Raw genomic sequence first — 19,185 nt, 5'->3', positions numbered from 1 at the left:
AACGCTCACAACACAATCACAAGTGGAACACGTTTTCACGAGATATTACTACGCAATAGCGCCTCTATGGTTTTTTCACAGAAATGGAACAATTCATCAAATTTCAAAGAATTAAAGTTTTATTCAAACTCTGTTATTATTTCATCATAGGTAGGATGTTTCACAGTTCGTAAATTATAACAGAAATTAAACAGGATTTTCACAGAACTTTGATACTGTTCAAATTCTGCAAAATAACCCGACCTAAGAAAAATAACTAGTATTTTAACATCATCATAGAAGCTACTGAAAAAAAAACTCTAAACTAAAACTACCGAATCCGGCCTACGCGCACCGTTTGTCGCATTCTAACAGTGAAACACGTTTGTATAGTATAGCTCTAATTTTCTATTTTCATTAATATTTTTATAGTAGTTGCTCTTATTTTATTTGGTACGTGCTTTAAATTAAAACGACCTCAAAGTATGAGATTTTAACCTATTTGTGTGTTTAGGCCAACAGGGTGATGGTGGTATCCTTAACGCCGGAGCGGCACCGAGAGACCTGGGCCAAGAAGGTGGAGTTCCTGCTGGCGGTGGTGGGCTTCGCGGTGGACCTCGGCAACGTGTGGAGGTTCCCTTACATCTGCTACCAGAATGGAGGAGGTGATTGTTTACCTATTATTGCGTGTATGATTTTACGAGTCTAACCTTCTAAGGACAAAGGTCAACAGAGACCAAATCTGAGTAAGTTTGGATGATTGCAGGCCACAGACATATTTTCTGTTTTTGTCTAGAGAAGTGTGTTTGAGGTCGTAGAGAAAGAAATTACGGTTGGATTTCTAACTAACCACTGACTGATTTCACAATTCTTGCCCGAGTGACGATGATAACGAAGAATGTTTCTATAGCAAAATATATCCTACAGAAGTTTCTAGAAGTTCTGGCATTAAGACGATACAAGTCTTAATTCAAGAAGTAATTCAAAATTATTTGTGTTTTGTTTTGAAAATTTGAACGCTTAGAAATATTGTAGATACTTTAAATAAATACTGCTAGTAGAACACATCCTGGCCTTTGTTACAATCATTTTGCTATATTGTTATAGTTGTTATAATAAGCCTAGAAAAAAATAAAGCATCGGGCATAAAAAAAGCTCTAAACTGCGAAATCTCCTATCTAGCAAGTTCTTATCGGATTTGACTTTATTGTATAATGTTCGATTATGATTGGAAAACATTTTAATATTTATGCGTGAACTTCAGAAAATATAATAAAATAGATTGCACGATGTTTTTTTTTACATGAATCAAAACAGACGGCCCACCTGCCAAGCGGGGATTTTAATCTTGTCGCCGGCTGGATCGCTATAAGGCCCCGTATTAAGCGTTCAAAGATGGTTTGAAAGGGAGTAAATACGAAAGCGTTAATATTAAAAAAATATATACATGCGAAAATAGTGAAAATATTAAACATATAACAGAACAAAACGTGATTTTGATACCAATCACAAGCAGTTCGGATGAAATCTTTAGGAAAATCTGTGTTATGGACATTAGGCAACTTTATGCCAAAAACATACTAACATACCTCTTCAAACACAAAACTACTTTTGACAATATGCAAACTGCTCGTGATACTAGAACCAAAGGACATAATTTCTTACAAATCCCTTTCGCTAAAACAACTTTTGGCCAGAGAAATTTTAGATATTTTGCAACAAGGCTATATAATGCTCTCCCACTAGCCATTAGACTGAACGATTTTTTTTTTAAATATAAAACAGACATCAAGTCTTGGATCATCAGCCAAAACAGATCCATGATCAAAAATTTTATAAAAATCCCTACATAAGTATGTACTCCAACTAGATGCTGATTAACAAATTTATCATTTATTATTATTATTTATTATTTTGTATCTTTTTCACAATGTCATTCAATGTAATGAAATATTTTATGTATCAAAAAATATGTAAACATTAATTCATGTATCAAATACGTCTGTCTCGACACAGGTTTATCCTAGTGAGACAGACATCGAAAAAAAAACCTGTAAAAAAACTTTATATTGATAATAAAAAATAAAAAAATAATAATTTTTGGAGCTTACTTTGCATTTTCTTTCTATCGAGGAAATTTCAATTTTTTTAAGAATTATGGAGAAACTTGTTATAAATCGGTAGAAATTGGGATAAATATATATCCTAAAATAAAGCAAGAATCTTATGCGACGCGCGGCCCTAGTGTATTGGTCTCTAAAATAATGTGGGAATCTTAACGACATAAGTGATGAAGTCGTGTAAAAACAATATTCAGCGCGTGCTCTGAAGTAATGGACGGACCTATGGTCGACATTGCCCTGGCAGGCCTAGAAAATCGATCTTTCCTTGGGGTTTATTTTAATTATTTCTGAAGAACGTATTACTAAAATCACAAATGCTCTAGAAAATTAAAATAAAATTTCAAACCGTTTTACATAAGATATTTTAATTGTAAGGTTCTGTTTTATTAATTTTAAATATAAATAGCTTACATCTGTAAGGATCCCTCTAGAAACATTTGACATTTTAGTAATACGTTCATCATAAATAATTAAAATAGCACACCTCCTTTATTAAAGCCCAGCTACACTACTCGCGAAGTTGATCGAAGTTGACCGAATACGATAGTGTGGGCACGAACTTCACTTCGCTTCGGGTAACTTCGCTTCGCTTCGCCCGACTTCCGATTGTTGTCGGTAAATGCGCCCGAGTCAAAGGACTCGAAGCGTTACTCGCGAAGTTGCACGAGTGTGTGGGCACGCACTTCGAACTTCGGCTAACTTCGTCGAGGACTTCGTCGAAGCGTCGAAGCGAGTAGTGTAGCTGACACTAAAGGACTCGAAGCGTTACTTGCGAAGTTGCACGAGTGTGTGGGCACGCACTTCGAACTTTGGCTAACTTCGTCGAGGACTTCGTCGAAGCGAGTAGTGTAGCTGACACTTTAGGGTCTTATGTCGCCTTAAATAAACCTTGTATTATTTGATAGGTGCCTTCTTGATACCCTACTGCATCATGTTGGTGTTTGGTGGGCTGCCTCTATTCTACCTGGAGTTGGCGCTAGGACAGTTCCATCGCTGCGGCTGCCTCACCATCTGGAAGCGGATATGTCCTGCACTTAAAGGTTAGTTCACTTTTCTATATTCAAAGCAAAAGACGTCTGCCAGATGTGAAAAATAAAGTAAACAAGTCTTCAAATTTTTTATGATAAATCAATTATTTTATTATTAAAATGTACACAAAGAAATTGGTCAACCGTTGAGGGCATTTGAAATTATGGAATGTGGAACATCACAAAAATGCTAATTGTTGTCTATGCGTGAGTCCTGCTTGAAATCTGGTTCAATGAACTCAAATTTGATTTGAATTTAAAATTAGATCACTTCTCTATATTAAGGCGATGCACTACGTAGTAATGCAAAATTTTGTGATTTTGGTTTGAAAATTTGGTCGCCTAGAAATGTTTCAGATGCTTTAATTAAATACTGCGAGTAGAATACATTTTGGCCTTTGAAATAATCGAGTATTTTTTTTAGATAAGTCTTTTTATAAGCCCAGAAAAAAAATAATGTATAAGGCCTATGAAAACTGCTTAAAAGTTAAAAATCTCCTACTTACGAACCCATTTTCGGTTATGATTTTATTGTATAATATGGAAAATTGAGTTATTTATGTCTGAACATCCACAAAATAAAATAAAAGGCACTTTTTGGTCATGTTTTTTTCTTGCATAAATCAAAACAGGCGGATGGTATTAAGCGGGAATTTAGACCTTATCGCCATCTACATAAGGGCTGTTATTGATAACGGCTCGATTTAAAATATTAAAAGACGTAGTGCATCGCCTTAAAAAAAATAGCCGTCACAGGACGCCTGGCAGATGTGAAATTGATTTTTACTGAAGGAAGTGAAAATTAAATTAAGCATTTTTTTTAATTTGATGATAAAACAATAATTTTATTATTTTTAAAATATACCAAAAAATATATTACAAATTAAAAATTCATAATAATTTAGAATAGATCAATTGCCAATTTTAGTGAGAATAGAAGCAAATATACCGCACAGAGTTTTGACGGAAAGAGCCGACGAGTCACGAGGCTGGCCGAATGAAAGGTCGCGTGTCGTTCCGTGCAAGAGCGTCGTCTCAGGTCTTGCCACTCTTGCGTAGCAAGAGTAATTCTGGCACGCCAAAAGATGTTACACATCAAAAATATATGTTTACATAAAATTGGAACTGATTGTTAGAATGTGAAGAATTCAGACAAGCGATAAAGTACCAACCTAGTAATGTAATATTTTAACTGGGCCATTTTCAAAGTTGGCACTGATTTGCCAAGAATCAGACTTAGAATTAAGACTATCCCGTAATTTTTCGCGGGTCTGCACTAGTTTCTAAATAAAACTGAAATCGACTTTACAGTCGTCATTAAATCAATTGTCAACTTCTTTGTAAAGCAAAAATCTGGTATTTGATACCATTTTGTTGCTTTTGAAACAACAAAATTCTCGAACGTGATAAAATTTGAGCTTTTGGCTTTGAACTTCCAATGAAATGTAACTTTTTCCGAGCATGGTTCATTTATTGTTCGCAATGACTTGCAATTACATCGTAAAATTAGCCGAATTGTAGACTTTCAATTATGAAAACCCCGCAAAGTGAAAAATAAGCGCCAATTTTCATCACATTAGAAAAAAATGTTATTACATTACTTAATTTTACGAATTTTTTACAGCCACGGAATAAATTGAGTCCCTCGGCCACCGAAGTGTTATTACTTAGGCATTTATCTCAATATTATTCAGACCTCAAATTTTTTCCGATCTTTCCGGCGTTCAATTAGTATTTAATTAAGTCATTATTATGCGTAGACCATTGACTAAATAAGACTACATCAATGGCGTAGACAGGTAAAATGGATGGTTTATTCGTCTGGATTTCAATGGAACCAACGCCTCGTATTTTTTATTTTTTATTTAATAATTACAAAATTTTGTCATTTAAGAAGTTATACACGAAACATAAATAAAAAAGAGATGTAGATAATTTTCTTAGGGTTCTCCAGTAGGAGTTCCTGTGCTGAGGGGAACTAGGTTTTGGATAGAGGATGTTGAGCGACGTCTATTTGGTTCAACTTCAACCGAAAAACCAAACCATGGTTTGGGTAGGGTTTTTTTTAAATAACTTCCATGATGATGTTATTAAAATACTAGCCAGTTCTTTTTCTTGGGTCGGGTTGTTTCAAGAATTTGGTCAGTATGAAAGTTCTGTGTAAGTCCTATTAAAGTTTGAATCAGTTGTCCTATTCATGATGATGTAATAACAGAATTTGAATAGAACTTTAATTCATTGAAATTTTATGAATTGTTCAAATTCTGTGAAACAACCGGCAAAGCTATACAATTAGAGGCGCTATTGAGTACTAATATCTCGTCAAAATGTGTTCCACTATTAGAATTAGGCAGTTTTAGTTACAGCTTTAGAAATCCATTGGAGATAAAAAGTGGAACCCATTATTTTGGCTTTATGTCTCATCTAAATGTTAGTTAAGTTATTGTAGTCCTTAGTTATTTTTTCTTTAATTTGTTTGATGATGGGTTTTTATGGTGTAGTTTTATTTATGTTACATCTTTATTTTCCGAAATAATGATGACTAGGTTATCTCTTGTAATTGCTAGAATAATAATAATCAAAGGTTCCGTCCACATGACGTCCAGACAATGTGCCAAGCCGTTCCCAACTAGCAAGAAAGTCAATAAATACTTGAACATTGATGGAAAGGCCCGTACACTTTATTTTGCTGTTAATTATTGTTAAACTGTCCCAACTGCTCCCAATCGTCTAGAGCCAGTTAGAGATTATGTAATCCCCATTGCAGGAGAGGAAGTAAAGGAGATGGGTAAAACGAATGTGAGGAAGTAACTGGCTATTCAGATGTTGTCACCAAATACGACTAAAGCCATTTCAAGCGGCGTTTCAATTCTGAAAGTTATGAGCGGTTATTATGGGTGCTTCGTGTGGACGGAACCATACGTAACGTGCAATACTTTAATATAACTGTTTTAAAACGACAATAATGTATTTATTTGAAAACATGTCTTTTTCTAAATCATGATTTTTTTATGATTACCATATTTACCATAAAAACATACACAAATCATCATAGTAATTTTAATTGTGGCCCATATTTAAAATACATGTACATATTGTACATGCACTAAATTATCTAAAACTACGACTCAAGAAAAAAAGCCGTCACGGGACGCTCAGCAGATACGAAACATCGAAATTGAGTTTTATCGAAGGAAGTTAAAATGAAAGAAAACAAGTCTTTATATTTTTGATAATAAAACAATTATTTTATTAATTTTAAAATATACACAAAGAAACATATAACGAACTAAAAATTCATCATTTTATAGTATCGACCCATCGCCAATTTTAGTGAAAATAGAAGCTAATATACCGCACAGAGTTTTGGCGGCCGGGCGAAAAGAGCCAACGAGGCTGGTCAAGAGTCGGTTTTCATCCCCTAGGCGCGCCAAAAATGATTCACATAATTTTTTTATTCCTTTCAACAAAATGAAGAATTTAACTTGTTAAATAAAACATGTGGTAAGCAGGTCTCATTGATTTCCGAACACCAAAGTAAAAAAATATTATCATCTTTTTTGGCTATAATAACATTCACTAATAAGATACCGATGCTCTAAATTTCGAAAATAAGCCATTATAAATTTAAGAATATAAAATCAATAAATACACGAATATTCTTGCTGCAGAGTCTCCATCTTCTATCTTCTTATCACCTGTTCCTGTACTTCTTCACCTGTTCATGTACTTCATTTTATTTAACTTAATTTCACTTATTTTTGTAATATTTATATTTTTGTAATATCTGCATCAACTGTAAAGCGCCCCTTAGGTGATATCTTTGTACAAATTTTCCAATAAATAAATAAAAAAATAAATAATTTTTAAATGTGGGAAGATAAGTCAAACCAATCCCGAACACGTTGACCCTCAGGAGAAAATTGAAGTAAATACATTTATCACCCTTCGTCGGCAGAACTATACATCTATACAACCAACTACAAACACATTCTTCAGATTGGTCAAAGCGACCTCACGCTAAACGTTTGAAGCTTCAAGTGCTCAACAAATAAGAGCTTGATGATAGTTCCGGCTTTAGGGGGAAGAAAAGTAGTATAAGCTTTACTAGGACTAGGTAGAAGGCATAAAGACGTGGAACGTACAACCAGTGGCGGCTTGTAGTCACAAAAATGGGTTGGGCACTAAAAATATTGCCAATCTATCGCTACCTACTGGAATAATCGGTATGCGAACTGTAAACTAAAGTGGCGCCATCTTACCGAAGAGTTTAAGAGGCATTGGCGAGCGCCGTTCATGTTTCGGAGAAATTTCAATACTATGGTCGACATCAACGCTCTGCGCGTATGCATAATTGATGTTCCTGGGCGACGTTTCACGATGAGCGATATGGATTTCGCTCGCACCACGTCACTTATGACAAGTGATACAAAACACAAAAATTCGAGCGGTTGAATTTAACTTAATACTTTTATTACTGTTATTTGCTTTGATTTTCGATGACATTATTATCGGTTGATAATTATTATTTTTAGATTGTATGAAATTTTGGTATTGCATTGCCCCAACACTCCTTTGAGCTAGCCGCCACTGCGTACAACCGCAGGGTCGTAGCGCCGTAGACTTCACGCACAATGCTACGAATGCTTCAAAGGTCTTACAATATTTGTAGAGCTCGCTTAAAGACCTCAAACCACAATTTTACCTTTTTTGGGTAAGAACTTCAATTAGATCCGTGTGTTCTCTTTGACATATAATTAGGTACGTACTCATATAATTTTCGTCAAGAACGTCATAATTGGCTTTCTCACTGAAGTCAAAACAACCTAAATTAATACTCATCTACATTATTATCCACATGCCACAATTATTCGTTATATAAGCTGTGAAAACTACTGCAAAACGATATTTTTCAAAGTGATATTAATTTATCAATTTATTGATATTGGACAGTTCAGACAATTTGGTTATTTATGAAAAAAATGAGACACGTTTAAGCGTAGATAATTTTTTTTTCAAATTCCAACTATATGACCAATTGACGGCCTCCTTTGTCGAGGTATGGCTCTCAACTAGCAATCCGAAGGTCGCGGGTTCAAATCCCGTCAAATAATTTTTATTTGATTAATTTGTGTTAATCCACAATTTAATTATTTAAAATAATATTATTATATAGTATATTTTCGGCACGTTCCAGAGAGGAAGATACTCTCAATATTGCCCTAATGTAAGACCACCATTCAGAATTGAAACGTTGCTTGAAATGACTTTAGCCGTGTTTTGTGAACAGATCTGAATACTTCCCCGCTTTCTTCTTCCCACATACTTACCCTCCATACTACCTTCAGCCTCACGACATACCCCTATTGGGGTTGCCATAGTCACACTGGTTCCTGACGGTTAGGAGCAGTAAAAAAATACGTAAATGAAAAAAGTGGACAAATTATCGCATTAGAGCACGTGTGTAGTTTTTTACGTGTTCATATATTACTAGATTACAAAACCAACCAAGAACCATTTATGTTGAAAAATTACGAGAAAATATGAAACACAATAACCTCCCGAACCCCAATTTTACTGTTCTAAAAATAATATCAAATACCAAATACATCAGCCCATAGGCCTAAAAATGTACGAAAGAATTCAAGACTTTTGAATATTTAATATAAGGACACGGGCCCAAATACCTACTTTTTACGACTTTGATTTGCAAAGGATAAAAGGGACATTGTTGAACATTTAATTCGAGGTAGCTAAAGCAAAGGGGTCGGAATATTATATACTAGGTACAATATAATATAGTCACGTAGATTCTAAGGCATGGCAAGTGTCACACGCAGTGCCTGCTGCCTGCCCGCATGGCGATACGAAATCTCACCTTGGTACAGGGCCGCACCAAGGCTGATGAGCGCCTATCTATTGTGTAAATCAATTGCGCCAATCCAATGTCAGAATCTATTGTTGCAGTTCAATGTGAAAATAATATTTTCTATAAGTAATAATCATAGTCATATTTAATGTTCGTAGTTTCCACTGCAGAGGACATGGGTGTTGTCCGCCAGGATAATATAATTTATTTTTTCTTCTCTCCTTTTTAAAATTTATTTTATATTTTTTTGCAATCAAATATCAATGTATATCGTGGTCACCCTACATGTTTACTACATTATACTGTAATGAATTGGCTGGAATTAGATTGATAGGTACCATGTAAGTACCCAATTCGTAGAAACGATAGTATGACAATATTGTTCTCTCTTTCTATCTTTGTCTTATTATTATTATTTTATAAAATTATTAACCTCAACAAAAAAGGAAAAAAAAAAAAAATATGCAGTAATTGTTGATTGAATTATTTGGCGTGTTGGAACTAAGCCGACATAGCTCAGTGGTTCGGAGCACCTGACTTGGTTGTATTTATTTTTACCTGTTGGCGGTATTTATTTTTACTTGGGAGATATTTTCAATTTGTATTGATATTTCAGGCGATTAATTATTGCTTATAATTATTTCTCAACACAGTTTTGTCCTAGTAAGGTTAATAATTGTAACGTAAAAAAAGATACAAAATAAAGAAACAATAAACTTTGTTTATGAAAACCACAGTTAAAATCTTTTGATAAATATTTTGTGATTTATTGGAGTTAGTAGAGATTTATTACCTTGCACTACTGTTCCAGGTCTTATCATCCAAAATAATGCCCAATTGAATATTGCCATTTATTGAATTAAATTGAATATCCAGATTGGAGGATGCTCTCAGTATTGCCCTATCATTCAGAATTGAAACGTTGCTTGAAATGGCTTTAGTCTAGTTTGGTGACCAGATCTGAATAGCCGTCAGGTACTCCCCCAACTTCCTCTTCCCCATCTTCTTCCCCTGCCCACTACCTTCAGCCTCACAACGTACCCCAATTGGAGATGCCATAGTCTCACCGACTCCAGACGGTTGGGAGCAGTTGGGACTCTTGTGCGGTATTCACATAAAAAATGAAGGGTGGACGCGGTAGTCTCTCTCGCTGCAGCAGCTGGTACAGTTCCTACACCACCTAGGATTCTTACAGCAGAGTCTCCATCTTCTATCTTCGTCGAACGTCACAGCGGTGCTGCCAAGGTCTGTTATCTATGTGAGGATATTGTGTCAGCGCTCTTTATTAGCAGCAGACACAAGTCAGCGCTATATTAGCAGCAGACACATACCTGAACGGATGACGAACCTCGTACTGGCACTGTTGGTGGACGCGGTAGTCTCAACACAGCTCGCTGGTACAGTTCCTTCACCACCTAGGATACTTGCTGCAGAGTCTCCATCTTCTATCTTTATGTCACCTGTTCCTTTTCTTCATTTTACTTTACTTAACTTCACTTTATTTTGGTAATATTAATATTTTTTAATACCTGCATCAACTGTAAAGCGTCCCTGAGGTGATAACTCACAAAAGCGGTGCTATAAAAATTGTCCAATATTTATTTATTTATTTTAATGATAACGAATTGAAATTATTACAGATGATCAATGATCTGTTTGCTTTGGGAATGCGAGGTGAAATTTTACTGTATATTTCGGGGGAATTTATATTTTTTCAAATGTGTAATTTTTATATTGCGGTGCACCCTTAGATTGTTGCGCCCTCGGGTACCACACGCCTTTCCCCCTGCAGTCGGTCGGCCCTGCCTCGGTATTCGCATAAGACTAATATTGATTCAACAAAATGGTGATATTCTAATATACTCCGCTTAATTAAATAACCGCAACACATTACCGTGCGTGTAGGTAATTGATTCCATACACGGGAAACTCATAAGCCTATGAAACGAATTTTAAGTTAATTACATCAATTTAAATGATGCATTTTACTGACTTCTGTTTGATAGCAAAAAAATAGATCAGTAAATATTGTGTTTTTATTATTATCACATGAATAAAATAAATAATTAACAATTTAAAAAACTATAAATAATTATTAAGAAGTCGCAGAATTATTCTGTGAATTATCCAGAGTGGGTGTCTGCCTTGTCGCCCTGTTGAGACGTTAGTATTCATAAAGAAAATTTATATCTGAATAGCCAGGTACCTCTAGACCTCATCCTTTTTCTCATCTTCTTCCCCACCCCACTTCTTTTAGCCTCGAATCGTACCCCAAATACCATTATCCCACCGGTTCCGTTCAACAGTTGAAACTCTTGTGCGGTAATCACATAAAATACAAATAAAAATTATACAAAACGCTAAAAACAATTTAAGATGACTACTCCGTGTCGCCACGCCAAATTAGATTTAACAAAAAAAAATTCAAGTGGAGCAACCACTCGCGAATGAATTACTACACGTATAGCGTCATATCCATATTGAATCAATCATTGCGAAGTTGATTGATTGCACGAACCATTTCCTTCTACTTTTAAGAATAGCAAAAATCTAGCATTTAACACTACTCCACGTATAACAATAACATATACTATTTGCCCAGTATTTTATATGTATATTCCAAGGTTAAGCACATAACAACACTAAGACCCCAACCCTTCCGCAAGACTATCCATTCCCAAAATAATTACCGGAAACCACCTTTCTCCATGATATGCCATTTATTTTACAGGCAGTTGAATATCTTGTCCGTTTAGCACTGGTGGCTCGAGCACTTCTTTGATAAAAGGGGGCCGACATTTTTTGCGTGTACCTACTGTACTGAAATCTCACTACCAGGAGAATATAATATAAAGTTTCTTCAACAAAACCTTCACGGACAAGTCATGCCACCTAATCAGATATCTAAATACAAAATAAATTTAAAATTCTACAGATGTATTACGTATATACCAATTTATTTTATTATTTTTTTTAAAGCGGAGACGGTTTACACATAGTTCCCGTGAGCACTTAGGCCATAGGCCCATTGTGCTATCTCCAATTTTACCTCAATCCTTTAACAACAACCCAGTCCCTTTAATAAAGTTCACCAGGGTTGTCATTGGGTATGTGGCTATGTCTTCTGGTTCTACTGTATGTCTCCCCAGGTATCTGAGCCTAGTTCCCACCAGGACATTGGCACCATAGGTGAATTGGAGTCTCTTCATCCTCTTCACATTTCCTGCATCTATTGGTGTTTTCCACTCCCAATATATACATATGTCTCCTGAGATGGCAGTGTCTCGTTAGTAGTCCTACCAGTTCGCTCAACGAGTTTCTGTCCATATCGAGTAGTTTCTTGGTTCTTCTAGGGTCTTTTTGTTGTTTTAAAGTATATTTTATTTTGTTTTCTACTACCAATATCTGCACGTGTCTCCTGAGATGGCAGTGTCCCGTTCGTAGTCCTATGTAATTTACCAATTTATAAAACAAGATTATCATTGAACTTAATTTGAGTGCGAGCGATTCCCGCCGAAAACTACGTAACTTTGTTGAACTAAACAGTTCAGTATTTTAATGGACTGTCCCCGCGATATTTTGAATTCATATACAAGTGCGCTTGCGCGGTTCTAGGATTGCCCACGATCGAGAAAGAAACGCAAAAAAATTAACCAAAAGCAAAAAACAATTCGGGTTGTCCCCAAGTGCTCTGTAGGTGCTGCGCACTGCGAAATGGATTCTCGCGCTTGTCAGCTTGGGTGTTCGCCGCCCGCCGCTAGTAATACTACATTTCTAATATAAATGTTCATTGATTTTGTGTTTAAAGAAAGCATCGACACAATTTTCTTTTAGTAAGTTTTGGGAATATCTGATGGGGACTGACCCCACTGTCCCCCTGTAAAGAAGCGCCGTTTTGAAACAAACCAAAGTCACTCAGAAGAATAATACATTCCCATAAGAAAGAGAAGAGAAGAGCGTGGAGAGAGGAATGAGAGAAGTACTCCATCTTTGGCTGGGAGATATATGTGTGGCCATGTATGTTAGAGGGGATAAATGTTTGTATATGTATGACTTCTGAACAGTTTACGAGAGTAAGAGGGAGGCTAACGAAATGCAGGACTATCTTATAAATATAAATGAGGTAATTCCTTTTAAGAGACAAACCAGGTAGTGGCCTCGCTCGGTCAGAGGGAAGTGTTTTAGAGTTTAGTGGATGAACAAGAACTGGTCTGGCATTAATGTTTACAATAATCAGGGTGTTGCCATTCAACTATCGAAATTTAAACAACGGGCGACCCTTTTTAACACGATACACGACGCCGTCACTGTTTTTCAGTGTCGCTTTTGTAAAAAGGTGGCTTAAAACTGCTTACAATCTATTTCACACTACGTGGGTTACGACGAAAACTATATAGACACATGATGATATGAATCCATTAGGCATTAGGCTACGTGTGTGTAGACTGTGTACGTTCGCACTATATCAACATGATGTATACGTAAATACATCGACATCGAATGAAAATACCGTGGCTTAATTGTTTAGTCCTCTTCTTTGTATGCTTCGTTTGTGAGAAAGGGGGAAAGGTCAAAACGTAACTGTCAGCGATATGCCAAAATATGACTAAAAAATAACGTAAATTTTATTAACAACTAAACAGATTTCAAAGTTTTTTTCTAACAAAGTACCCATAACAATCTGTTCATATAATTTTCGTTTGATGGTGATTTATCGATCGTTTGAAGAATCAACGAATTCAAGGCGGCAGGTGTTTCAGCACCACTTTCAAAACTTTTGTAACAAATTTAATTAGACAAATAATTAGACGTAATTTAATCGAATACCGATATCATCCTGAAGATTATTTAATGTGACATCCATTTTTAAGACTACCTCTGAACGTTTTGGTATTCGCCTTTATCTTCGAGTATGGAGGATAAAGGCTTATTTCCAGTTCAAATAATAAAATGGTAACATTTTTGAACTATTTTACATATTTCACGTAAGGCGTGATTTCGAATACTAAATTTAAAGGACCTTTCAAGTACTTTTTATGATGTCAAAATGCATTTTTGTTTGTTAAGTCGGGCCGGTAGCGACCAAATGTTTTCGAAACATCGGACAAACACAAAAAGGGCCACATATTTACACAATCTTTTTGTTCAATATTTGTGGTAATATGGTCGCTGAAGACGCGTTTTTATAATGATGAAGTGGTTATTTGGTTTTAAATCTTAAAATTCTAATTCCAATTTTAATAACAATAACAAACATTACAGCATCTTCAAATGATAGAAAAAAACATGAATTCGTTTGAAAATACTCTCTTCGTTTTTTTATACATTTCAATTTTGGTTTGAAACAACATACAAAAACCCTCATGTGTTATGTTGATATGTATGAATCTGGAATCAATAAAATTTATTCTTAAGTCGGCTCCTCATTGCTGAGGGTTGTGTCCCCACTCCAATTTCAATGGTGGACAAGGCTCCTCCACTCCTTGCGGTTTTGTGCTGCGTGAAGAGCTGAAGACACCGACGCCGACGTACCGGACGCCAGAGATACTTAGTCACTCCAGCGCATTGGTGACCATCCTCCGCTTCTCCTGCCAAGCACTTTGCCAGTTACTATGATTTTCTCCAAGTTGGTCCTCAATTTGGTTAGTACCTAACGCGTCCAAAGTGTCAATACGTTGTAGGTAGATGGTGGAGAAGCTATTGTAGATGCCTAGCTCTTCCAGAATGGGTACGCCTGGTTGTGCATGAAATCCCATGCATTTTTCTCTATCACCACATTCGCTGGCGCTATTTCTGTTTCGCAGAAATTCACTTGAGACAAAGTCATAAAATGGTCATTCAGCGCCATTTTTTAGATATTTAAAAAGCCCCCGTTAAGCAAGGATTTTAGCTTCGTTTCAGATTTCTATCAATTTGTAATAAGCTGACAAATATGATAACACGTCCTCTTCTGCTGTTTACAATTTGTTCAAAAGCTGAAATGTACTTAGAATCGACATTCAACCGCCAATTAAACAAAAATGGCGCTGAATGGTTATCTGACGACTTTGTCACATTTAATTTCTGCGAAACAACTAGGCCCAACATGTTTTGCAAGATTTAAAAAAAAGACTCCCAACTTTTATTGATTTCATGAACAAACCATTCTTTAGTCAGTTTGTATTATTTGTATATCTAATTGAATCATACTAAGACGATGACTTGTAACATGCTTTCGTTCTACGCCAAGATCTAAAATGGATGCAATGGCAGTAATAATTAGATTGTTTAGCTGCGTTTTCAAGGCGGATGTATTATAATTCAATAATATCATTGGCGCAGTAGTCTGATATAATCAAACGGATCTTATTGAATCTTCTCCGCGGAAAATAGAGGCTTGTGCTCCGATAAATTGCAAGTAGAAATAAGACTTAGCAAGAATATTGTTCAGAAAGGTCCTAATTGCTAAGATCATATTTTAAAAAGGTTGAACAATATGGTTCATGTAAATATCTGCAGCATATTTGGTAATGAACTCATTGGTAAAATTGTTTTTGACAAATTATCACATATTTTAAAATCATCACAGTTCTCCTTGTGCGTTGATTACAGACCTACAGATTTAAGCCACTAAACCAGATCATAATTCACTCCATCACCTAACTTTAAAACATTTAATTTATTTGAAGAACAGCTGAATATGTCAGGGATGAGACAAATAAACGCAAGGCGGCCGCCATATTGTTTATCCACAATGTGGCAGTAATTTTACACTATCGTCGGAAAATATTTTAAAACGAGAAATACATGAAAATCTGTGAATCTGAAAATCTGTGAAGAATTTGTTCACGAAACCAACATGATCAATAATGCGAAAAAAACATCACTGTTGGTCATAAAACACGGGGAAGGCCCAAAAAACATTCCCCCAGTCTTTTTGAATGGTGAGATTCTGAAAACAGTAGAAACCACAAAATATCTAGGAAATTGACAACAACAAGTTAACGGATGATGAAGATATTAACAGGCAGAGGCGTGTACTGAGTATAAAATGTAACATGCTCAGTAGAAGATTTCGGCTCTGTAGTCCACGAGTGAAAAGGACGCTCTTCTTAGCCTTTTGCACCACCCTGTACACATGCGAGCTCTGGGCTAATTTCAAGAAAACAATGGAAAGGCTTCGGGTTCAATATAACAACGCTTACCGATTGATGTTCGGACTCCCCAGGCACTGCAGTGCCTCCTCAATGTTTACAGAAGGGCGAGTTCCAGGATTTACAGCTCTATTGAGAACCAGAATTGCAGGACTGAGGGAAAGGATAAACTATTCCAGAAACATTGTTATAATAGAATCCCATCTGACTTCAGGATCGAGCATTGAAGACCATTGGAGAAAGATACTTGCTCCCACAATCTTAGATCCGATGGATTCCCGTGCTTCTCTGCTTTAATTTAATTTCATTTTCAATTTAATTTAATTTTTTTTTAATTGCTTTTTATTTATTTTACTATATGTAAATACTATCTGTACTTATATCCTCTATGGGTTGTGTGAGATTGCACTAACCTCCCCACATCCTGGAATAAAGAATTTAATATTATTATAAGCAAAAAAATGATGAATTATAAGATAAATAGATTGTTGTAAAACAGAACATGATATGTTTTTCAAATAAACCATTCAATTATTCTAGGGACTTGTTACTCACAGCAAATTGGCATAACGCCTTTAACTCGATTGCTGTTTGAATGTGACTGATTGAACTCGCTATTAAATCCTAACTTCGTTCTAAAAGATATTGTATCATCCATCGCTTGTATCGCAGAGGCGACGAGGATAACTGGGTTAGGGAGCAAGACTTGAATTCGGGCCTGCCAGGAGTCTTGAGCAGTAAGGGGATTGCAATTGCGACGGCTGATTTATTTATTGAATTGATGTTTATTTTCTACTATGACCCGACGCTTTATAATTTTAATAATCCGCTTGTTCGTTCTTGCTTTCTGTTTGGGTTGTAATTTTATTTTATCAGTTTTGATGCACGGAGAAAAATGAGTATTGCTAATTTATTAAGAATCTCGTGACAATACATTAGTGTTAAGTTTATCAGGAAACCTATCAATTCATTATTTAAGGGCCTGCAATCCTGTTTTTAATAGGATTGCGAATAATTTTAAAAGATTCTTAATTAGTTAGCATTTTTTATCAGTATTTTTTCTTCGTAGGGGAAATTGTTTAGAATACGTTTAGAATTGGTTCAAACGTATTCTAAACAATTTCCCCTACAAAATAATATTTGTAACACGGAACAAAAATAATTTCAATTTTACCATAAACAATCTAATCTTACCTAACTCAGTTTAACCAAACCTCTGTGGGGTTATTGTGCAGAGGATAATTATTATCTTGTTACCGTTTCGAGAATATGTATTGCAAATGTTGTTGTACTTATTATGAGAAAATGTAATTTCGTAACGCTTCCTTTTGAATTGAGATTAGATCAAAAGAAATAAAGTACTATGATAATGCGCGTTTTAAAAAGTTCAGGGTATATTCGTTTAATCTTTTTACGTTATCTGTATAAATAAAAATATAAATCGTTCAAATGCGTGTGTTTTATATGCCTATATTATATAGATGTTACTTGTGACACATTTTTTGAAAAAAAAGCGCCATCTGTTGGACGTAAAAGCAATACGCGCTATCGTTTCTCTATCTGCACAGACTGACTGAGCCACAGCAATGCGTGAAGGGTTACAGCTAGTGGTAAATAAAGTCCTGAAAATCAGTATATATGGATATTTAAAAAAATAGATGTGATTATAAACTTTCTAGAGTATTTATAATGCAGATTGTTCTTAAATATAGTTAAAAGCTTTTTTTAAAACATAATTACAGTTACAAAACAGGGTACCTGCAGAGAAAGGAATAATATTTGAGCAAATACATGGAATAGAAATAAAAATAAAAACATTAAAGAAACAATCTTCTTTTTAGCGAGGTAGTACACACGAGAGTAAACAAACATACAGTAGGTTGTAGAAAAAATGCACGAAAATAACAGGGTCAATTGACAGGCTGAGTAGGCATCGCGTTTGGGTCCCACCCATGCGTCGTACGTTCAGTTCCTCGATCGGCTAAGTCCTCGATCACGACACAAGCAAGATTTTCCGCTTACTGTGGTGGTAGTGGGAGATTTTCTAATTAATAGTGCCGGGTTATTCGTAACCCGGGAATGATGTCCTTATTTAATAAAAACATAATTGTTTGGGAAGTTACCTGATTTTAACATCCAATGATTGTAAAATTTTAGTGCTATTTTTATAGACAAAGCAGCTGAAGTGAAGTTCCCAGCGTTGCCCGGGCTATACGCAGAGTTTTTCGATATCAGATGTAGACAGTAATTTTCCTCTTATTTAGAATGAAAAGTATGTATAATTTAATCAAGTAATTTCAAAATTTTGCTTAAAAGGATGGGAAAAGAGGGTGGGTGGGTGAGTGGGTGGAGGGTGGGTGGGTGAAGGAGTAAGTTTAATGATAAAGTCATGAAAAGTGATGAAACAAAAACTACGTTAAATATGTCACGTAGGTTAGGCTTATAGGTTAGTTTTTTCATTACTTTTAATAACTTGGTATATTTTATATTTTCTATTTCCGTTATAAATTTTCTACTGTAATCCTATTTTCATCCCGTTTATATATTTAGTTCATATGTTCACACTAGACTCACATAACTATATTCCATTGGTCACCATGAAACAGACAGTCGCCTAGTATGGTGATTTAATGTATCATGTATAAATAAATGTTTTAAGTGTGTTGAATTGTCATTGCATTGAATTATCACGCATACAGTGATCTTCTTCTTGTTTTGAAGGTCAAGTATGCAAATTTTCATCAATCTCGGAATAAAACTGTAGATTTGTATAAAAATGTAATCTCTTCTTTGTATAAATTGATTTTGCCAAAAAATTGTTCATTTGAGGGATATAAGTTTGAAAATGATAGTAAACCGCCGAAATTGTGCTTGTCAAAAAAGAAATTCACGGTTTATTTTTAAATCTACAAAACCTAAACGCGGCCATAAAAAGCGCAAAACCATAAATAAAATATTTCATCGATAATATCTACAGGAGAACTCCAAATCACATATAAAAGTTTGTATACCAGTAAAAATATTAATAAATACATTTGTATATTTCTTCCTCG

At 35.3% G+C, this 19,185-nt stretch overlaps 1 protein-coding gene across 1 annotated transcript in view; it reads left to right on the top strand.

Moving 5' to 3' along the window:
• The first annotated feature begins 502 nt into the window (after positions 1-502).
• SerT (Serotonin transporter) overlaps positions 503-19,185 on the top strand; it is a 61,081-nt gene continuing 42,398 nt past the window's right edge. The window contains exons 1-2 of the mRNA XM_089636094.1: positions 503-644; positions 3,008-3,142. Of these exons, the coding sequence (XP_089492220.1) occupies positions 506-644; positions 3,008-3,142 (274 nt within the window). The 5' untranslated portion in view covers positions 503-505. The remainder of the gene's footprint in view (positions 645-3,007; positions 3,143-19,185) is intronic.

This window comes from Hesperophylax consimilis, chromosome 10, assembly GCF_061612785.1.
Source record: "Hesperophylax consimilis isolate HC1 chromosome 10, BYU_Hcon_1.0, whole genome shotgun sequence".
Classification (NCBI taxonomy): Eukaryota; Metazoa; Arthropoda; class Insecta; order Trichoptera; family Limnephilidae; genus Hesperophylax; species Hesperophylax consimilis.
Note: the sequence above shows the minus strand (reverse complement) of the source record. Positions and strands in the feature narration are given on the sequence as shown.